At 35.9% G+C, this 24,343-nt stretch overlaps 2 protein-coding genes and 1 long non-coding RNA gene across 4 annotated transcripts; 1 reads left to right on the top strand and 2 right to left on the bottom strand.

Moving 5' to 3' along the window:
* Positions 1-1,899: 1,899 nt before the first annotated feature.
* LOC100748790 (ubiquitin carboxyl-terminal hydrolase 31) lies at positions 1,900-18,157 on the bottom strand. Its single transcript, XM_003493801.4, has 4 exons — positions 17,066-18,157; positions 5,244-5,617; positions 3,742-5,152; positions 1,900-3,651 (listed from the first exon to the last, which is right to left on the bottom strand). The coding sequence occupies exons 1-4, from the start codon at positions 17,948-17,950 to the stop codon at positions 3,535-3,537; spliced, it is 2,787 nt and encodes a 928-aa protein (XP_003493849.1). The 5' UTR covers positions 17,951-18,157; the 3' UTR covers positions 1,900-3,534.
* A 1,737-nt stretch (positions 18,158-19,894) lies between these two features.
* LOC112213821 lies at positions 19,895-20,995 on the top strand. Its single transcript, XR_004462746.1, has 3 exons — positions 19,895-20,053; positions 20,133-20,311; positions 20,411-20,995. It is a non-coding gene; the product is annotated as an uncharacterized LOC112213821 (long non-coding RNA).
* Positions 20,996-21,099: 104 nt separating this feature from the next.
* On the bottom strand, positions 21,100-24,322 carry LOC100748187 (major royal jelly protein 1). Of its 2 annotated transcripts, XM_033323908.1 has the most exons (4): positions 24,210-24,309; positions 23,209-23,733; positions 22,314-22,728; positions 21,100-22,239 (listed from the first exon to the last, which is right to left on the bottom strand). In XM_033323908.1, the coding sequence occupies exons 1-4, from the start codon at positions 24,264-24,266 to the stop codon at positions 22,013-22,015; spliced, it is 1,224 nt and encodes a 407-aa protein (XP_033179799.1). In that variant the 5' UTR covers positions 24,267-24,309; the 3' UTR covers positions 21,100-22,012. The 2 variants fall into 2 exon arrangements, with proteins under 2 accessions (XP_033179799.1, XP_012247599.2); XM_012392176.3 differs by having other exon boundaries at positions 23,209-24,322.
* Between the last annotated feature and the right edge of the window lie 21 nt (positions 24,323-24,343).

Consider the following 24,343-nt stretch of genomic DNA (forward strand, 5'->3'; position numbering starts at 1 on the left):
AATCCTGATATCATTTTTAATCTTTTCTCTTCAATATTAAAAATTTCTGTATTAAGTAATTTAACCTCAACATTGATCGAATCAAATGATTGTTTTGAAAAATGTTTCTAAATAAGTTAGATTCAAATAATAGTAATAATGTAACAACGTAAATGACTGTAATTTGATAAAATATCACAATTGTGGTTAGCTATTAGAACTACTAATAATCAATACATCGTATGAAAAGATGGAATACAATGCGAAAACGCTAGATAAGTTTAAGAAGATTTAGATTTTAGAATTTATTTTCACATGCCTGTATTTCTTTCTTATGATGTTATAAATTTTTTTCGTCATATAGTTAAAAATAAATTGCGATTATATTAAGTTATCAGCTGTCAACAATGATCACCTACTAACAATTTATGAATGAAAATGTTAAAATTCCTTAAGAAATAAAATTCTACTTAACAAAAACGGATATTTACTTTAAACTTGATAATATTAAATAACATAAATAAAGGATAAAAAATTTTAACAAAAATACAGAAACTTCCTTCACGGATAGAACGAAAGTGAGAAACGCAACCTTTGTTCAACACTTACATTTGCGTAAACTGTTTAGTGGTAATCAGATGGCACGAAATTACAAAATTCCGATACAGAAGGATGTATTCTCCAAATACTTAATTCCTTTCATAGCATAAGTTGTATATATATATCTTTCCGTTTAATATTAACGGCGTATTTATTATTAAAAACAAGTAATTATATAACGCAATTGCTAAATTTCTTCATAACAAAATAAAGACTATATTTGTATTTAAACAACAGAAAAGATCGGGGAGTCGATATAGTGCTGAAACGAACGCATGTTTTATAATCGAATTTTAATGTAAATAATAGCCAAATACATAATCGTTTTCTTTAAATTACTATATTCCAAATACTTTACGTATGAATATTACTTTTTATTGACAAATCTCTGTATATTACGATTTATTTTATCCCTAATTATTTATAAACTTTTTACATTAGACTTGAATAATAATATTATACAATATTTCGTTTCAAATTCAAATTTGCTTTCTCACCTATTCGATCTACATCCTATCCATGAGCTGGTGTGATTAAAATAAAATCGGATGAACTTGATATTCGTCCTGTTAGAAGTTTCGTTTTCGATATTACGTCGTTACAACAAATTATCGTATATTTTGCAAGCTATAATAAAATATATTAGACTAGTATACAATTGGTCGATACTTTCTTTCCACATTAAAATTTTCATTCATTGATACGAGGAAAATTTCCCACGCGTGCTCTTTAAAAGTCATAAAAAACGTGACAATTAATTCCTACTTTTAAACATAACAAGCTCCAACAATGATTACTTCAAAAAAAACGCGAAGTATTTAGAATCATAGGTCAAAGCATTGACATAATTCAGGGTGTACAAAGTGGAATGACGTTCTTTGATCTATATATATATATATAATATATTATAATATATATATATATATAATATATATATAATATATATATATATATATACACACATTCTTTAATTTATTTCAACAAAAACAGCAGCGATAATATGAATAATTAATAACGTATCCCTCAGTCGATTAACGTGAATGCACAAAATTCTAAAATCATAGAATAATAAACGGGTAGCGGCTTTCCTCTGCTTCATCTTCCTATCACGCATTCTGCACGTTCATTCTACCTTTTTAAGTGCCACGAAGGGAACGTTTTATCTTTAACTAAACGATACTCAACCACCTGACGCAGTGTTTGTTTCCAAATCCAGTAATTGGAATATTTATAGAAATATCACCTGTTACTTTTTTGTAACTCGATAAATAGAATTGATTGACTATTCATTTAAAAGACTCTGAAGCTTTCAATTGCTAGACTTGAAGGAAACGATTCTTTCGGGTGATCGAGTATGAAAATATTGAAAGTTTTGATGAGTATTATACCTCCAGGACCATCATGGCACTTGATTTGGCCTAGTCTTGCCACAGGAACCAACTTGCGTTACAAACACTGTTAGAACGAGTATACCAAAGTATACATTACGTTGTTTTGCTACGATCGAACGCCTTTCTTTATATTACTTACACTGAATTCGACGTTAATTACATTTATAATTCATCACATACATTCTTTATTCGCCACCCCCCGTCCACGATACGTGTGACTAGTAATAAAAAAATGTTACTTTTAAAATAACTTAAATATCTTTCACTCGTAAATTATACACTTGCGTGCATATATTTATGTATACGTATATATAAATCAGTTTCACTTTCATGCTTCCGTGCTTTCCATCATTTTCTATTTATAAACGCGTCTAAGTGGAATGATCGTTACAACTGAGAGATTAGAGTATTTGACAATAAAAGAGAAGAAAGAAAGAAAAAGAGAACATCGCTGAAGGATATATTACGAAAGCCACGCTTCTAAGAACCGACACGTTACTTTTCCAAATGATAAATTTCAATTGCGCCGATTGTTTGCAGGAAGAACAAGACTTTGAAGTGGAAGTACATATATTGATTTTCTTGGTCGTCGATTCGTCAGAATCCAAAGAATAATTAATTAACGGTACGTACGTTACAATTTGGTGGCTTTCATGCTACAATGTCTCAATGTTCGATAATAAAACGACGTCGAAATAGTAAATATGCTTGTATGATTGCAAATGACATATCAATGTTAATTACTGAGATAAGGCCACTAGTGGGTGATACAAATACGATATAAATATTAGAGTTAAGCATAGATTCAAAACAATGGTTAGCGACTACATAGTATGTCCAGGCAAGAATTATCATTGAAAATGAAGTCTCTGTAATACGTGAATCCTGCTACACACAAGATTCAGTTATTGTCATAGTTTCATTGTAACGCGACGGGTATGATACATGAATCGCGTGTTTTAAAAAATTTCGCGTACAAAGTTTCTTTGACACACGTACATTCTTGCTGGACATATGTAGAACATTAATTACCTATTGCGTTGAAAATCTACGTATTAACAATAGACAATTCGTAAATAAGGGATTCGTAGTTTTTGATACTGAATATAATATTTGTCCTTTCCTTAAAAAGTCTTCTAACAACTAGAATGTACAATACAATTCACGCAGTTTGTGTAAACACGATATAAATACAAAAATCACTAATGCCTCCAGTTACGCTTGCATTGTCAACAAACATCCGTTTAATGTCGCAGTTTCATTTTTTTTCTTCGATATCAAAACAAAGAAATTAGAGAGGCTCTTAATATTCTTTGCTCGGTCGATCGTTAGATAATATAAAAGAAAAGCATTTTTTTTTTAATGTATAAATTCGGAACAAAATATTTTCTAAACAGACTATGTTAAGTCTTCGATACGAAACGAATGGACTTAAATTCCGCGAGAAATTGTCTTGAAAAATTGTCTTCAGTTCTAATTTGTCTCTGATCGTTTACACACCATGTTCCAGGCACTATACATTGAGCGTTGCTCGAGCCAGACCAGATCTGGCTTAAATTGTGTGTTACAACGTCGACTCGTGTATTATCGTTGTGTCTGGATCACTACTGGCACTGTGAATTATCGTAGATTGCGGTATTAACGTAATGGACGACATTTTTCGAACAGGCTTCGGTGAGGCCTGAAAGCATACATATACACCAAAATTAAAAAGAGAATACTCGTACATTGTCCAGGGTCCAAAATTATACGTTGTTGGTTCTGAACTTACCCATTCTCTTCTGCATGGTGCTTCATCGTCTGAGTAATGATCAATCTGACCGATATCCGTTTCTGTCGCAACATTCCTTTTCTTGGGTTGTAAAGTAGCGTAATTGCGACATCCCCTATTGAAATTCGTTATGTTCTTTTCTTCCACGATCTTATCTTGACACAACACTTCCTGCGATTTACTTTGATTGTTATTTGAAACGTTGTTATTAGTCTTGTTGTTGAAATAAAAAGGCGGCATTTTCGAGACCCAATGATCAAGTCCGGATCCGGCTGAGCTTGTGGAAGCAGCCGAAGAATTTCCAGAATTATTAGTTAACCCTCTTCGTTGATAAAATAACATGTACGCAGCGTTTGTTATTAAATTGGTATCGTTCACGGCCTCTACTCGGGTATCGTCGAAACAATACCACTGCGTATCGTACGGATTCCGACAGAACGCGGTATAGTGACCTCCCTGTAAATCTTGCCCATGATGATTACAAATCGCATAAAGATCGTAAACGTTTTCATCGTATTTTGGAATATTTTGTTGGCGTGGTCTGGGTTTCTTCCAAGGCGACCAACCTAGACCACCTAAACTACTAACGTTATTATGCGTTTGTACTCCATTATGAGCAAGATGTGGAGTCATATCGAAACCGTACAAAGGAAAATCGACTAACATGGTCAATTTCGACGTAGACCTTTGTTTAGACTGTTGTCGAAATCTTTTTAGATGAATAACTAAGATATCAGGTAAAGACCAAAGTCCCAACTTCTTCACCACCTCTTGTTTCTTATTGCAATACGGACAGTGCCACGCGTCCTCTGCCCCTAATATCTCGGCTCTCGTATACAAATCGAAGCATTCTTCCAAAGTAACAGCTCCTCCTAGTTCTGAATTCGTTTTTAATTGCTTCACACTGGCGTGCTCTTCGATTTGATCATTGTCATCTTGAATAATATTACACTTAGTGGCTTCGTCCCACTCTAGAATTAATTTTACATGTTGAGGACCGGAGTCATCGGCACAAAGGGCCAACGCTTGTTCGATCTGCTCTGTGTAAAGAGGGTGCTCCACACAGGGATCTATACATGGATGCTCGTCCTGAATAGGTGTAGCAGCGGGGTCCGCAACACGAATGTTAAACAGTCCAGGACTCTGACTCGACGTAAGAACATCGTCTGCCAGAACACTATGCATCTCCTTCAACAAGAGTTTTTGTAGATCTTCGTACGACGTTTCTCTAGACACTTGCATAGTGTACGGACTGCTAAAACGCTGTCTTAGATCTCCTTTTGTGAGAACGTTGATCCACACGAGTAAGATATACGCTTGCTCCGCTGGTTCTTTCAGCTGTGGCAGTTCTATACAGTAGAGCGGGTCATTTTCCGTAATCACAGATAGAGGTTGGCAATCGGAGAAAGTTCTGTAAACAATAAATAACAAACAAAATAGTGGAAAGTTAACGCGATACCGATCTATTTAATAGGCTTGTCCGTAGAGCAATGAAGTTCTACCTGTGAAATCCTTCGTCGTGAATTTCCGTGAGTAACATGTGATTCTCATCGATACCGGTGTCACTGGCTAAGATCTCTCTCAGCTCTCTGACATTGGCCATCTGGTTTACGCTCACGCCTATCTTCACTTGCCGCGGTTGTTGCGACGTATAGAGGACGTTTACGAAAAGGTTCATCTGGCGGTGATTTTGCGGTACAGGTACTGACACGCAGAGGAAAGGGTCGAACGTGTTCGACTGCCGGTGACATCTTGGGCAAGTTAGGCTAGACCGAAACTGGGCTTGGAACACCGCGTGCACGAACGAATTGTTGCAGCGGACATGGTTCGCCAGAGTTTCCGCCGCCACGATGTCATCCGGTCTGCCGAACGAATTCTGTAAATTACATAAAAAGATTTCCATTAGTAAATGAGTACATTTGAGACTATCCATCATATTTGATTTGTTCTTTTTTTATCGATTTACAGATAACACGCTAAATGGAAGCAAAAATGGAACGAACCTTCCGAGAGAAGATGAAGAAACTTTCTAATTTGTAAAATATTATTTTACGTTACTTTATCATATGTTCGAAGATTTGAAGTACGTACGTCCCGGTATAGCTTCAGGTTTTTTTCAATGAATTAACACGAATTTGAGATTTTATTCATCATTATTATTTTTAGAAAGTTAAATTAATAATAATATGCCAATTTGATTTGTCGCGTTATATTATGAAATTCGGTTTACGATCATTTGAGATACACTAGCGGCCTTATCGCCGTGATATCGAAAAGCATTCAAGTAAATATAGCAATGATGACAATGTAATTAATCCTTATCATGAATATTGTAAGAATATTGATAGTGTTTTATGAGACTGCAAATAACTGTGTACACTTTTGTACACCTGCATTTAATCAAGCTTAGGAATATTTTAGTTTACGTCATCGATTGGTTAAACACGATGAGAAGCCAAACAAACAATATATCATACGAATTAATTTGCTAAAAGAAAAAACGACGGAAAAATACTAGCAGGAGAAACTTAACGTAAAATCGTAAAACTTTATCGGACAATGCGCAATTTAGCGTTCTCGCATACTGCGATATACGAATAAAGGAAACGAGAGTTAAAAATACGTGTTGCGAACCGAGAGATTCGTAATCAAACGAAGATTTATCGAACAGACAATAATCTTAGTAATGAGTAATCTCATTTAACGTATTTAACATATTCATCGTCTTTAAGGATAAGCAATAGCGTCGACTCGTCGATACGTTGAGAAGAAAATTAAGGCGACAGGAAGAAAGTAAGATATAAATAACCTTAAATTGCTTCGGTAACTTGAAAGTAAGTTTACCACTTCGTCTTCCAAGTATTTCCGTGTTTTATACGACAAGAGTGCGTACCATCGCTGTCATGTTTGATACTGTACATTGTACACGAACGTTTATTTATACGTAACACGGAATCCTGTGGATTTATTTTTTAACTGTCTTAAGATGGATCGAGACATCGTACAAACAGTTCATCACCCAAGATACATAAAGACGGATCATTCATAACACGTTCGTTCTAATAATAGCTGTCTACCGGTAGTTCGTTGTTGTCTATACCGTCTGTTGCACTTTTCAGTTTCGCAACAGGCCCGATAGAAGACGCGACGTAAGTGGGATATCCTAATGGACACCGGACGATTGCCGTTCACTCGCTAAAATTCACAAGTTCATGTTCGATCTGTTTGTTTAGTAATCGTAACAATGTCCCAACAAACGACAGTGATCATTTACAGAATGTATTTATTTTTCACGGGCGTAGGTATACATAACTTTTGGTCGTGAATATATTACACACACGCGTATATCTTGGCGTATATATTGGTATTTTGTATGTATATTTTTACCTTACATCAGTCGGAAATTTTAAAATGATAATTCGATTAGCGTCATCGGTAGTATATCGAAACACGTTGTTAAGCCTCGCATGCTTTTTCTATGTCCCCTTTCAGATCAGCGGATTCTCGAAACAGCATGCTCGGTCGGCATAGAAGGCTTCCCTTAATAGGATCGCGAAACGTGCATTTTCATGACCTTCCAATTGTAGCCTTTGCAAAGGAAATATATATGTTTTATATAATCGAAGGTTTTGAATAAAATAATCTTCGATTGAAACCAAATACCGTCAGGAATTATCCGAGTCCATGTTGTCTATTCTAACCTTTAATGAAACAACGAGAAAGGGGATAGTTAAGAATGAAAAAGCTATTTTTAAGAGGCTCCAGTGTAAAAGCATCAAGTGGAATTATGTTGTGTACCCGGTGAATAAAAAAACGACTTCCTTCTTCGAGGAAAAAGCGACCTTTTCTTTCTAGATAAGGTTAAATCGTCTGCTACAAATGACAATTCCTCGTATGCGTCGAAAAACCACGAAACGCGATAATTGTAGAGAGCTGTGGACAGGATGTATCGTCGATCCGGTCGCCGGAAATAATTTTCGATGCTTACAGGTTGTATCGACACACGTTACAATTTGCAACTTCACAATTGGTCAATGTCACGTTCGTACATGTGTAGTTACGTAAAGATTGAACAGGTTTGGTCAACCGGTCGGTAACCTTTACGGAATTCATTAATATCGACGAAGTCAACTTTTGTTTTTTCGCCGTGCTCAGCTTCCGGTTGCGATCTTACATTCTTTTCACTTCTCTTGTATTTGAACGAAACTAGCTCTTCGCTATAACTTGACCGTATACTTACAACTTTACGCTGCATTCACTTTTTACTTTTCATTTCCTCGTACATTGGATATGAAACGTTCAGGAGAAACACATATACGTTTGGTTTTAACGAAAGTCACGCTCGAACTACAAACATCCTCTCTTTACCGACCTTTTTAAAGACAAACAAAGTGATTCATAAAACGATTCGTTGGAAATTGCCGGCGCTAGGACAAGACGCGACAAATATCGATGCATCGGTGTTTCATTTCTTACAGAATCGCAAAATAAAAAACAGGAAGCGTAGCTTATCTAAACATTCTTTACGTAACAATAGCAATTAACGTCCCTCGACCCGTAACTTATAATTAACTTCTTTCAGCTCGACAGCCATGGAATGCGTTGAAATATGTTGCAGTACAGTGGCTGGAATCCGAAAGTACTCGAGTTTCTCCATCGGTATTTTTTAGTCTACACAACATCATCGCCATCGGGAAAAGATAAAGCACATTACAACATCATTGATCTTACCATATAGTTGATGTATTTGAAGTACAACGTATTCATGCTTTGATCAACAAAAACGTTTTCTTTTTATCGTTAGTACACACTCAATGAATTCCTATTTTTTTTTTTTTACTCTGTTTCTTTCTTTTATTCTTTTGTTTTTTATTGCGAATCCGGCATCGCTGACTAGATCCGATAATAGTTATAAACTACATCAGGGCCATCAGTGTTCTGATTAGTAGCAATTAGACGAGCGGAGAGATAGTAATTAATTCGATGTTATGACTCAAAGTATATGTAATACTACGCCAAGGCCGTCATAGAAACGGCACATAATAATTATAAGCAAGAAATCAGAGCTCTGGATGCATGTTTATATTTCTGTAAAATCTTAACGTGTCTAATTATTTCCTAGCGATTAATTTTTAAGAATTGGCAACTTGTATCTTTATACAGGAGGATCTGTTCGTCGAGATGAAAGAGCGAAGAACGTAAGATCTTTTTAATCTTTCGACTCGCGCGTGTTATTACACGTCAATTGAACGATAAAATGGGAAAAAACCCATTTGAAAATTTAATTTCTAATCGAAACCGCTTCGGGCAAATTTTGTCTAGTACAGCATTTGATTAAAATGTTTTAATTAATGGAGAGCTTTTAAATATAATACATATGTATACAGTTTTTATGATAAATTACGTTTCCAACTGGTAGGCGATCGCGCGACAGTTTCTAAACCTTGAAATTTGGACTTCTCGATAACTTGTTAATTTCAGCGTATCTATATCTTCGCGACTAATGTTAAGCTTGCAAATTGTTTCGTCGCTTTGGCGATATCATCGCTATTAAATGTATCGTTAGCCCGCGGTAAAAAACAGCACGAAGATATTATGCTTGGTACGAAAAATCCAATTACTTTATTACATTACATTACATATATTTTTATATGTCAAGGATTCATAGCCTAATTAAATTTAATTATATACGTATATAGCTTTGAACGCGATTAAATCGTATTAAATTATGATGGATGATGATACGGCCGAAATTGAAGAAAAGAAAGAATATGAATCGATCAATGAAAGCTACATAATGTGGCCTTAGAACGATGACTGATTCGTGGCCCCATTCAAGATCAATTCTTACTTATAACGATACTGTATCACACGCTTTCGTCTGTCTATAATATAAACGAACAAATAGCTAAATCACATTCTAAACTACTTAGTAAAACGATATAATACCTAAGATATAGAATGAACATGATACAAATTATTATGGGTGTAATGGCCGGAAATAATGTCATTTTGTAGACATTCGAAGAATTCCGTCGTCAGGAAAGCAATTTATCGGATAAATTACTATTAAAGTCCGGTAAAATATCAAGAATGACGCCGGCGAAGCACGCTGAACCAACTATATGTCGGAGAGGAGTCAGGAACAGGGTTGTGGGCGTTTGATAGACCTCCCTTGGAGTTGGCCATCGTTGTGTGATAACGAAGATACGGCCTGATGCTACGAGTATGGACACTACCGATTCGACAATCAACGGCGGTAGTTGGGCACTTGCGATGTTAGTGACGTTGGTCTTAGGTTCGATGACGAATCTACGGTCAACGGGATGAACGATATACTTGCTCTAACTCAAACTCACTGATCGTCAGGCGCTGCTCCCTTCGTCGGTGGGATCTCAAGAAAGAACGAATTTTCGTCCCAATGATGCCACAGAGGAAAACTACGATGGGGTGTGTCTAAGGACACGAGATCATCGGATCCGTCGGGTATAGCCCTCGTTCCGAAAATAAAGGAAGTCAGTTTGGGACAAAGACTGTCTATCCGTTTGGAAAATCTTAATTGCCGGAAAAACCCAGGTATAGCGGGTCCTCGGGCTAACTGGACTTGTGCTGTGTACGTGCCTCAACATCAGGTATCCATTGTCCTCAGGAACCGTTGGAATGTTTTACTGTCAAGTACCTCTATTGGTATTTCTTTTAACGAGGGTCATACTATAATTCCACACCTTTGTTAGGCGAAGCGTCCGTCCCGTTGACCGCGGCTACGTTCGGCGACTGATGGTCGCCTTGAGTCCAAGTTTATTATCACAAATCGCAAACAAGTACAATTGGGCAGGATGACGGCAAATTGTTTAATTACGATTCTAAACTTTAATTACAATTCTGCGGATTTTCCCGAAGTTCGAGAGGGAAGACTCCGGTGTCCTTTCATCTCCGACATATATTTACTTTTGTAATTTTAAAAAGTTCACAGAGTTTTTGATATATCAGCCTAGTAAAATGTCCATTTACGAAAATCAGTAGAAGATTTCATTTTTAATTTAAATTTAGAAATACCACGTTATTTACGGGGAAACAATGCTTTGGTGTCAACAAGATTCTTGGAGCGAGGATGCACGTTGCTGATCGTTTGTACGACAGAAAATATTTGACCTTACGTGGTCGGGTCTTGATAAGTTTATTATCTTTTCTCTTTTTTTCTACGCAAGCCTTATCAAACATTCCATTCAACGTTAACTTTGAAAAAAAAAAAAAAAAGAAAAAAATACTTGTTCATATCTACGTTCTCTGTAATCAATTTTAGCGACGCGTATCGTCCGGAAGAATCGAATCTCTGTTGATTTTTACACAAAGGAACGATATTAATAAATATTATTAAGTAACAGTAAATATTAAAAATAAATTGTGCTTTTACTTGGCCGCAATGTTAAATTATATATCTTTAAAAAAAAAAACTTATATCTATCGATCTAACAAATCTTGTTGCACGTGATATAGAAATCAAGAATTAGCAAAAATTGGACTGGTTGTGTATTTCAGACATGTAACCATAACACGAGTAAATGGGAAATAAATTATATTTAGATTTCACTTCGAGGTGTATACATTTTCCTTGAATTTTCATCGCGATTTGCTAGAGCGGCACGACCTTTGACGACATAAAAATACGCATCGCGTTGCACGCGTCCTCAAGGTCTCATTAAAGGTAGTTTTTCATGAGATGTTGCGTCACGGTGTTTCGAATTCAAACGTCTGCCACCTTCGACAATTTTCTACCCATGTCTGTTTATAAAGGAAGTCAGTTTGGGACAAAGACTGTCTATCCGTTTGGAAAATCTTAATTGCCGGAAAAACCCAGGTATAGCGGGTCCTCGGGCTAACTGGACTTGTGCTGTGTACGTGCCTCAACATCAGGTATCCATTGTCCTCAGGAACCGTTGGAATGTTTTACTGTCAAGTACCTCTATTGGTATTTCTTTTAACGAGGGTCATACTATAATTCCACACCTTTGTTAGGCGAAGCGTCCGTCCCGTTGACCGCGGCTACGTTCGGCGACTGATGGTCGCCTTGAGTCCAAGTTTATTATCACAAATCGCAAACAAGTACAATTGGGCAGGATGACGGCAAATTGTTTAATTACGATTCTAAACTTTAATTACAATTCTGCGGATTTTCCCGAAGTTCGAGAGGGAAGACTCCGGTGTCCTTTCATCTCCGACATATATTTACTTTTGTAATTTTAAAAAGTTCACAGAGTTTTTGATATATCAGCCTAGTAAAATGTCCATTTACGAAAATCAGTAGAAGATTTCATTTTTAATTTAAATTTAGAAATACCACGTTATTTACGGGGAAACAATGCTTTGGTGTCAACAAGATTCTTGGAGCGAGGATGCACGTTGCTGATCGTTTGTACGACAGAAAATATTTGACCTTACGTGGTCGGGTCTTGATAAGTTTATTATCTTTTCTCTTTTTTTCTACGCAAGCCTTATCAAACATTCCATTCAACGTTAACTTTGAAAAAAAAAAAAAAAAGAAAAAAATACTTGTTCATATCTACGTTCTCTGTAATCAATTTTAGCGACGCGTATCGTCCGGAAGAATCGAATCTCTGTTGATTTTTACACAAAGGAACGATATTAATAAATATTATTAAGTAACAGTAAATATTAAAAATAAATTGTGCTTTTACTTGGCCGCAATGTTAAATTATATATCTTTAAAAAAAAAAACTTATATCTATCGATCTAACAAATCTTGTTGCACGTGATATAGAAATCAAGAATTAGCAAAAATTGGACTGGTTGTGTATTTCAGACATGTAACCATAACACGAGTAAATGGGAAATAAATTATATTTAGATTTCACTTCGAGGTGTATACATTTTCCTTGAATTTTCATCGCGATTTGCTAGAGCGGCACGACCTTTGACGACATAAAAATACGCATCGCGTTGCACGCGTCCTCAAGGTCTCATTAAAGGTAGTTTTTCATGAGATGTTGCGTCACGGTGTTTCGAATTCAAACGTCTGCCACCTTCGACAATTTTCTACCCATGTCTGTTTTTAAATCAATTCACGTTCGTTGGCATTCGTTTACAAAAGAAAACTTGGCGAAGGACATCTGTAAATTTTATTCGACCATGCCACGAACGAACGCATAATCGAAAGTTCGAGGAACAAGAGAGGCGATAAGCCATTGGCAACGAGAATCGTAAAATGATCGACCAAAGACACGTGGAGTTTGCTCGTAAACGCGCCAAGCGACGCGATTTTAGTGAACGCTTAGGAATTGGTTCGTGCGACGTCGCGTGAAAATAATCGGAAACCACAGATAACGATGTTTGCAGATAATCTGTGGAATTCGTGCATAATAAGACACATGAGCAAACTGTTTGACCGATAAAACGGTCGATTATAATCTAGGGATCTACACTAACGAGTAAACTTTACTTATTCAAATTTAAAATTTAAATGTTTACTTAGTCACAGATAGGTACGTATGCTGTAGCGTCAAGTGCGATACACGATGACGTTTATTTAGTTATATAAATAAAGTTGAAAGAATTTTATTTTGTAACGCAACAAGTTGGTATGCATAACGATCCGAAGCTTTCATTGCCGTTATGAAAGAGATTATTCACACAGTCATTTTTCTCTGTGATAATTAAACCCGAGAAGTCTCGTTTCGTGATCATTCGATTTATAATAAATAATATCAGCAGCAGCAGCATACTATCTTCATCTAGGTAAACTAGGCATCCTACTTTTAAAGCGACGAGAGCTGACGATCTTATCGCAAGGTCAATAATACGTGCACTGTCGTTTAGCACGTGCTCGAGTGGTTACATGCATTTTGAGAAGCGTCGAATCTCTCTGAAATACTTTCCCAGCTATCGATTTATTTAAAATTATTATGTTGCGCACACCGAAGCATATAAATACGCGTCTGTCGCTTCAAATTATTTTTCCCTTTTCGCTGTTATTACTCTATTAAACGTACTAATTGCATAAAATTTACAAATATATTGTTCAGTTTAGCCTTATCAAAAAGTTTAGTATATCGGTAAACAAGATCTCTGTTTCGTTCTTAAATAACGAATTAATCGCTACACGTATGGTTGAGCGTGCAATAGAAAAAACTTGTACAGAACGAATGTACCGACTTTCTATGCAAGAAGGCATTAATGCCTGCGGAGAGCATCTTCGAATTTTCAAGGCGTTTCAATGACCGGTTTCGAAGAAGTCGGTCAACGTAGCCGATGAAGGGCACTCGAGGAAAAAACTAGTTACGAAAAAGTGGCACGAGCAGCGAGTTAACAAGCCACAGGGGCGACATGACGGACATTGTTAGTTCCTAATCCGGATTATCGACTTGCTCGTCGAAGATCGCTTCCTTATCTGATGCTCGACAAACACTTGGATAGTGTGCAAGAAATGGCTGATAAGATAACGGATCGAGTGGGCCCGTTTACTTACCTAGAGGATGAAGTACGAAAGAGAGAGTGAGAAAGAACCACAGAGACAAGATGCGTCAAGTCGGTAACAACCTGCGGTAAATGTGTCAAACATCTCAAACAATTTTTATCGCAGGTATCTTTACTCCGCGAAAGCAAAAAAAAAAAGAAAGAAAAAAGAAGAAAATGAACAACATTTGATGAACGTATTATGTGTTATACAAATCGAACTTAGAAATTCATTAGCATTAAAACGAGATATGATTACATTGGTAAAATTTGAAATCAATCTGAAAATATATACAGAAACTATATTTACTACAAGCAAAACAGAGCTGGCAAAAATAAACAAAATGCTCGAATAGTCAGTTTTTGATTATATTAACAAGCCAGACCATCATTAACATTAATTGTATGTTTAAGATCGCTCTTCAAGCTGCATATTATTAAAATTATTTTCGTAAGGTTATGTTTGGAATAAATGTTCTGTAGCTTCTACATACAACTTTAGACTGGTTCCAAATCTTACTAACATTAGATTGTCCGAAAAGTTTCTTTCGTTTTATGAGGAACTAATAGATGCACGTTTTTTGTTTTATATTATTTTGTCGAATTACGTACGATCCATTTTGTTCTGTTGCATTGTTGCAAAAAACACGTTTGCGAAAGAAGGACATTTTTCGGACAACCTAATATAACCGTAGCAGTCGTGTGTCATTACAGTGTTATAAAAAAGTTTCCGTGGCAAATGTTGGAATATTTTCACGAGTTACTGTAAAAAATAATGTCTCGATACAAACAAATTTCCATTTTTGTATTTTTATTTGCAATTGTGCATAATGTCATAGTAGAGTGAAACGATGGCACAAAGATATGCAATTGATGAACAATAAAATTTTAACGAAAGTTGTGTGTAAAATAGAAAGTACGAACATACATTAAAAAGAAATTCAGCTGTTTAGATAATTAGCGATTAAGTTTTACCGAGTTAGCAGTCGTGGTTATTAGTTTCACTAGCAAAGAAGTACATATACTGAGAAGCGAAACGTCAGGAATAATTTCACATTTTCTCTTTTGTTATGAATAACCATTGTTTCTCTATGCGACAAATACCTTGAACCTTTCTTTACTTTTTACTACGACATAACACAAGTCGTTCCGAAAGATAGTTCACGCTTAACTATATATAATTACTTTTCATTACTGTTTTTTGAAGTACGATAAACAGACAATTTAACAAGATTATTAGATATATGTGTCACGTAAAAAAAAAAAAAAACCGAAAGAACATAGAATTGAAAGTTAAATTTTAGTATTTATTAACCGAACTTGTTATCCCTAACGCGTTTTAAAAATATCAAATCTTCAAATAAAACCTATTACCGATATAAATGATAAAAAGTACTACATTTTGTAATATGTAACCAAAATTTCGTTTTACTGTCGATACTTTTGAGATATTCGGTTAATATGTGTTACCTCATCGTACATATAATCACAAACACGTTGTTTCGTGAGCTAGCCAAGAAAGAAACGCAGCATTCACGCGTGTAACTACATACATGGAAGAAATATTCGATTATTTAAACATGATTCGGTAGCTGTCCTTTAAGTAATAAATATCGAATTAAAAAATGGCGAAAAACGAACAATTAATTGGCCAGTATGATGCGCACTTTTTTCTCATTACGTCACTTATCATTGGCGGGCATCTCGTTGCGGTGAATCAGCGAACTAAAATTTGTTCTGTCTCTGCTTTATTATCCCCATCTCGTTCTATATGTTTGATGCATTGGCATAAAAAGCGATTCACTAGTCAAGTTCGCGGTTTATTGAGTGCAAACTATTTTTAACTTCAAAATACCACTACCAGTTTATGTTTCAATGAATCTGTTTTGTTTCGTTAAAACGAGGTATTAGGTCTTATTTCATACAGAGGATTATTCTCTTTGTTCCCTGCACAATCTATTATGGCCATGTTTAAAAATGATGATTTCGATAAGACTTCAATAATTTTTCTATTGTCATATGCAACTAAAAAATAGATGTTATAATACGTAGATAATTAACTGATTAGCAGATATCTTTTGTACTAATTTTTTCTGATAGCTGCCTCTAAAAATGCCGATTTGGAGCATCAGATAACGAACATAGGATAATTATGATTTGTCAACAATTACTATATCTGATAAATTAATAAAATTTATATAAATAATAAAAATCGTAATTCATCTTTGATAAGCAGACGTTCGTATTATTGTTTCGATATTTACTGATGGATATATTTTTATTGGTTAAATATTTAAAAGAAAGAAACACTCAACACATGCATTAATAAAAAAGTCAAATGTATCATTCTCGATAATAAGTACATATATGGTAAGTACACGATTTGTTTTACCCATTCCTTCTTCTGGAATGCAAGCGTGAATTCAGCCGAATTTCGATAGAATCCGTTTAGAAAACGCGGTATGTACTTTTTGAACGTGGAACAAATTTAGGTTAAGGCCTGATTATAACCGTTTGCGATTGACTGGATTTTCTGTTTCTTCGAGTAATAAATAAAATTCACTCAAGGTTTGTGTTCGTATAAACACGTCTTTTTACAGTGCACACAAGAGCAAAGCAAGAAAGAATCGAAAACCCATTGCGAATACTTTTAGCATCTGTGAATGCATAAATTCGCTTCACGGTCATAAGAGAATATCGAAGAACGAAGAAATTAACGTAGTTGGTTAATGATTATTCATATCACTGGCATTATGTAATCGTTCGCAATGAATGACTACAAACCTGTTCATTATGTGGGAGACGTGTTGTCAAAACGTGAGCATAACCTTAAAAAATGTGTTGACTCTCTCACCTTGATGATTTTATACTTTTTTTTGGTAGCTTGGTTCAGGTCCTCGTGCACTTTATCTAATAGCCATAGCAAGAATTCCTGAGCGTCGTGCTGCAAGTTCCCGCGATATTGACTTCCGTATTTGTCGACGACGCTCTTGAACGCCGTGCTCATCTCTGGATCGTATTGGCAGCTCCAAATGGCCTTCAACAGCAGGGCTAACTGTTCAGTGATCTCTCCCTTCGTCCCGTACTTTTTCGAGTTCAATTTATTTCTTCTAGAGAGATCGATCTTGTACTGATCCAGCACGAAATATTCCGCTAGTATGTCCGTATGCGACAAGCACTGCAATACAGCGTTCATGAAACACGTGTTACCGTGATTGCGTAAACCTATGACCCCTGGCACCTTATCAGGTGGTATATGCGCCGGTCTAGGTGGAGGTACCCTTATGTCTCCGGCACTGGACCCGAGATCGTCCCTGTGAGACGTTTTGTGATTCTGTGTGCCCACATTCGACATGTGCTGGACCATCTTGTTGATGAACTTTCTCCACGAAGGTCTTCGAAACACTTTTTTCATACCTGACCTATCCGGATAACTTTGACTGCCGTGCAATCGGCCTATATTCTGCTGCATACTTTCCATTTGCTGTTGATGTTGCTGCATATTGTGTCTGTCTTTGGTGCCCGCCGCACTGCCACCGTCTTTCGAATCGCGATTTTGTTTCGCACGTCGTCTTAACATCCTGCTTGCACTATGAAATGGATTTCTCGACAATGTAAACGTACACTTTAAACGCGAGACGGAATCCTGTGTTTTTAGCTTCGGTAATTTAACCTCTTCCACGCCCAGCTTACCCTCCGACACCGATTTCATCACCGCACTAGCATTCTCACCGTTCATCGCCGGCCACGGAAACACCGTTTAAGCTTTCGCTTGTCGTTCACATCACGCTTTTCGTTGATCGCTCAACCCACGCGTCTTTTACATGCCGTACGTCAAAAACTGCTCGCGGAAAAACATCATACACGTAACCCGCACTCGTATACTACGGCGGCCATTTGCCTTTATCACACAGGCTTCCACGATTTCATGATGCTTTGATCATAGACTACACGAAATGGATGATGGTAGATGTATTATGTTTGCGACTGAAGCGCTCCCTGACGAGAGTGACCAATACCATCGTTAGTCAAAGTGTTGGCATTGACTAAAGACATGATAGACGTGACATCGATAAGGTTTCGTGTATCACGCTCTGAAATACCGACCTCGAAAAAAATCATAGTGCTTTTCATGCCCTCTACAATTTATAACGTTGTGTCGCTACGATTGTAATTACTTATGGTAATTAACTATGTATGTATGTTATTCGTTTGAATGGCAAATAAAACATTAATCAACGGTCAAATAGATAAACTTCTGGTCATTGAATTCATTTATCGGAACATCTACTACTATTGCATGAATGGAAAATTGTAAGTACATAGTAAAGAAATAAGTACTTGTCGCACGGCAGGTTCAAATAAATGGAAGTCAACCGTACATTAAATACAAGTTATGGACATTGTTGTATAAGATAACGTAAGTAATTAAATTAATAATTGGACCAAAACAATACTTTAACGTAATCTTATATTAGAAGGTAAAACAGAGTTGTCTTTGTAAAAACATATTAGATTTATATATTTGACGGTTAATTGTTGAACAACGGTATATGCTTACAATTTAGCTAAGAAAATGTACTAAATTGTTCTAAAATATTATGGTGGGTCGTAAAAATCACAAATCTAGTGATAGAGTAATGAATTTCAATCTATTCCATGCTGAGATTTATTTAAGAATCTAATATGTACAACTTAATACGATGACTTACATCCTCTTCGTCGTCGATTTTCATAGAATGCTGATTTGCAAACTGCAAATATTTCCACTTTTGCTGACGCTCTTTCAGAAACGATACAGTCTCAAGTCATCGATCCATTTGCAAAACTCATATTCTTCGTATCAATTTTCACCATGATCGTTCATCGTTCTACAGATTATATATTTTACAGCGCGATACTTTTTTCCTTCGTATTTGTTTCCATTGCACGAATTAATTGTCGGCAATTTACTTCCATGAGTCTATCAAAAGATTGTTTTATCTGGAAATTCGCCATCTGACGAGGTCGTGTTTTCTTTGTGATTCAGGTATCGTATTATCCACATTTTTTAATATTACACATTTTATCTGCTCGTAAAATCTTATGTATTTATATATGTCATTTAATTAATAGTAATTAAATTCATAATAAGAAAGATATAAAACAAAATTTCATATTGGTATCAAGATGGCGACAAAAAGACATTTCGGATAATGGGGATGAAATGAAAAAATGAAATGAAAGAAAAGGAAACGATTTGGCCGGAATTTAGCTTTTCTCTCCTCAATATCAATAAAATGTTCGCGTCTAATTTTCATAATAAACGTGTAAACGATGGATGTCTTCGATCAGTCATGGAATTGGATGTCTATGTTTAACGATGTCTATGGTTATTGGAAAAGCCAAATAATTTCGCTTGTTCGGCTAAGATTGTTATCTATAACTTGAAACAAAATAACTAGCTAGTAAACAATATATTCTTACATTTTATATTTTATCTATATGTATTCTGACAATAGTTAACATTTAAAAAATGAATAAGACATTCATCGTTTAAAAAGCAAACATTTATTCAAACGCGTGACATACGGCAACTTGGAAAAAACTTTGTTTCGCGGTATTTCTTAACTACGTTTTATGTATAAAAATACTTTTTTTTAAGTTAGTTTCTCAAGTTAGTTAAGTAATTTAATTAATTTAATTAAATTAATTAATTTAATTAATGCGATCTTGAAGATGCCGTCGACTGTTTTAATTAATGTTCCATTATGAAACTTAGGAACTTCTGTCCTCGGTTATTCTGCAAGTAAAACATATACTGGATATCTTGAAGAAGAATCGACTGTGTCAATCATGTCAGGTAAATGAACGGAAGAAACGGAACAATCTTCTTTTCTAAGAAAAAGAGAAATTTCACATCTGCAATAATTTCGTTTTAGGGAACGGAAGAGGATAAAAAATCATCCATTGGTCAGACGTGTCGCATGTTTTCGGTACAGGTCTCACAATTTCTTAGAAGAATTCATAATTGTACATGACTGGTTCCAATACTCTCGGTTCGTTTAACACAGATTTAAAAGAAGCGTGAAACGAACGAAATACTTTAGTTCTTAACTTCGTACGTAGAATTATTATTATTATTATTATTATATTATCATTTTTATATTTTTACACTTTATGTTACAATTAATTTAGAAAGATTAATTTTATTTTGCAGCTGACATCGTACGATAAAGCAGAAATGGCGAAATGCAACGACTATTTGGCATGGTACCAAAGTGGACGCATCCAGCGGGCTTTTTTGTGACGTCAAGGATGGACTTTGTTGTTTCATACCCTCGGAAAGGGCCGGTGGAACGTTAAACTCCTTTTAAAAGTAGCTCATTTCTTAAATACGTTTTTCATGGCGAATCGACTTTTTGGAAAAGCAAATTGTGTTCTTTTATCTTCTGGTTGAAAGCTATTCCATGCTTGTCCAGTATGTCCGGAATTACCCTTGCACAAGCGACTATGCTGTAGATAGCCAGAAAAGTATGAAAAGAGAATTTATGATATTCGTGGTGCCCTTACACTAATTATTCTTTCGTGTCAGTGCCTCTTAAGTCGAGAGCCATATAAATTGAAAAATATTCGTTCTCATGAATTTAAATCTAATTTAAAAGTGAAAAGCAGATTATATAAAATAATCATTTGATTACACCTTCTGGTCTTAAATTAGAAGGAATTTCCCGTTTCTTATCGTAATAATAATTATTCAATCACACATCAATAATTTAATTTTTACTGAATAATATTTCCTAGCTTGAATAACTATTAATAATTTTTAAGAAATAAAATACATTTAATAAACGTTTTCAACCTGGTCAACATGTCGAGTAATTATGATAATGTGTGTTGTACTCAATGAACGGTAAACGAATAATTAGATTTAATGAGATGCTATGTGTGTACATATAGTCGGAATTCATTATATAACGCGCGCTAGAGCGATCAACGCCTGTCATCGCACTAGATCGATATGAGAGACATGTTGGACTCACAAAATTAAGCTAGTCGTCGGAAAATAATTGCCGAAAATTAATAACTATATAACAATCGTGCGAAACATCGACACTAGAAACTAATTTAAGTGGAACAATTTTCCCTAATCACATTAATATTATCCATTAGAATGGAATTGACGTAACTATTCGGGACTGTATTAATATCTCGGTTAACGATTTAATTCCATACTGTTCTAACGTGTTTATCTACTTTCTTATATACCTTTCACATTTTGCGTGACATCGAGATGAATTTATAAAGAAATTTCAATCACGACATTGTCAAGCTTAATTTCAGTGCATTCATATATGCAAGGGAAATTATTAACGATACTTTTGAACGTGACAAAACGACGAAAAATACAATGATATGTTTACATAGGTATTACCGTTTCTTTGCAGTAAGATTCGCTTCGTTTCGTTCGGCCATTTAGAAAACGGCCTGCGAAGCTTTTTATTTGACACTGGTCGATATTTGTCCAGCTTCGATGTTCCTCGAAGATTAAGTCACTTTGTACAGGATGCTCGAAGGAAAGCGTTTTATGACTAGATTAACCCCTTTCGATAGCATCGACAGTATATAGTCTTTCCTAAAATTTTCTATTCCCTTTCTCTCCCAAAGCTTCGATCAAATTGATAATACTTTTTGAACAACGTCAAGATATAACTGTGTCTAATATTCCGCTACAACTCAAACGCTATCGCTAACGATATTAGTTAAGATAATATAACGCGCAACCGTGGTGTTTCAGGAGCGTTGCTTCCGGCTTTTAGTACTATTCGCCGGCAGAACTCACTAGTGGATGGATAGCCACCGATGCTCCGGAACAGCTGACGGAATTCTCGATGTAATCTTGGAAGTTACTCTCGATCACCCACATTAGATCCTTATAACCAGGAATAACTCCCGTTGGTAGTCGACACTCTCCAGCTTGTTCGACTAAAAGAAAGTTGTCTTGGACGAAAGGAGTGTCGGTGTTCCACATGTAGATATTGGAATCACCTAAAAACACAATAAAAATACCATAAATAAGGTTTAGAAATGAAATCTAATTTAATTTAATTGAATTTCTTTACCCTTAATTCTGAAAAAGATGGCAGATCCATTGTCAGTGCCCAGAAGTACGATCTTGTTCTTCTTTCTGCCGATGTCTACTATGGATCCATTCGCGTTTCCTGTTCTCAGATTCACTGCTTTGACCGCGAACATTCTGCTGGAGCCTAGATACGTAAAATAGACGACCGATCCGCAGCTCTTCCTTCTAACGAGCGCCATGTATAGGACGTCGGGTTTGTCTGTGTTGGATGCCACTGCTGATGGAAGAACCACGCGATATCCGTTATCAGTCGTGACATTATAAACGATGATGGCACCGGTACCAGCGTCAGAAATGTACACATAGACTTGACCATCTTCTGCGTAGTCAATGACCATGTATTGGAGCTGCGAGGTATTGTCTACCAACGAGCTCAAGTCGATCACTTTTACAACCTGAAATCGATAATATTTCCTCTTTTTAGGATCATGGATTAACGATGATGCCATTTTCAAAGATTGTGGAAACCTTCCAACGATTCGATCCTTAATTGCTACCTTAAAGAGACGCTAACTGATGTTATAAACATCAATGTAATTTCGTTTATTAGGTAACGCATGGCTCGGTAGATGTCTCGGTAACTTTTAATTAAGTCGAGGCTTATAATCATATCAGGCACTTGTAGCTTCATATTCCAATCTCCCTTTAATTAACCAGAATTTTACTTTCTACTATGTTTAACTGCCATTCTATTCATTCGGAACGATCCTATCGTCAACCACGATTCTACTTTCCAACAAGTGTATATTTAACCCTAAACTTCATGTCCGTAATATCTCACAATAATCTGGAATTTTATCTCCAGACGACCTCAACAGACTAATTCTACTCTCGCACAATCTTTGACCTAGATCAACGATCAAACTACCACTTACCTTTCCGCTCTTGGCGTTGACTCCAACGACCTTCGGAGGACATCTACGTACAGGTTGCTCCAAAGTGTTGACGATTCCAACATCGAGAACCCACAAGATATCTTGTACATCCAGAACTATATCTACCGCACTCTGCAGTGCCTGGCAATTTCCTTCTTCCTGAATTGCCCAGCAGGGGAATGGGGCTACCTTTGGCTCGCAACTTTGCGATTTCATGGAAAGAACACCCAAAGTAAATGGTACTCCTGGTTTATAGCGTGGCAGAGCTAGGATCGCTTGGTCTTCGTATATTTGTGCTCTGGTAGCGATCACGTTTCTTGTGATGTAACGACCGCTTGTCTCGTAAATGTTCTTCGTACTTTGACATGGCCAATTTAAGCTAAGTCCTGAGAGGATCAAAGGTTTTGGCACCACTGGTTTACCGTTACTCGGCGGTACAATATTTGTTACGGTCGTTAGACAAAGGACGATGTAGATCAATCTTTTCATCCTATCGTTTCTCGTAGAAAATGATTTACGGGACTGTAAAAGGGAAGTGAAAAAAGAGAAAAGAATACGGGGAGTAAATATTAAAATTGTTCGAAACTCTGAGCAATTGTGTTCGGTAGAAACTTTATCCTGACTTTTCGTCATCGTTGTAGCTTCTTTTTATAAGAGACCGACCAAAACACTTGCACACGAAAATCTCAAATATTTAGAATCAGACTGCGGATGTTTCTGTATTTATGAAAATTTTCAAAGGTGTAAAAATGTACGAACGTAGAACGCGTAGGATGTACATAATACACAAAAAGTATAAAAAGTTATTTAAATTGCAGTGTATTTATTACAATATTTAATGAACGAAATATTTCCGATTAGGTTCCATTTGCTTAGTCGCGTTCAAGCAAAAATATAGATCTGCATAAATATTCGTAGCCTAATTATGACGCCGTAGAAACATGAAATGCTTAAATTCTTGAAAACGAAAATCAATTAATTGGATGAGATAAAGACTTACGCGATTTTACGATGTGAACAACACAAACTCTCGAATACGCGAATCTTATATCTGACATGCAGCTTATATACAAACTGTCCGTAGAACCCTATGCAGCAATTAATCATGTGCACTTTGTATATTTATAAAGTAGCG

Source organism: Bombus impatiens, unplaced genomic scaffold, assembly GCF_000188095.3.
Source record: "Bombus impatiens unplaced genomic scaffold, BIMP_2.2 scf_1311, whole genome shotgun sequence".
Taxonomy (NCBI): Eukaryota; Metazoa; Arthropoda; class Insecta; order Hymenoptera; family Apidae; genus Bombus; species Bombus impatiens.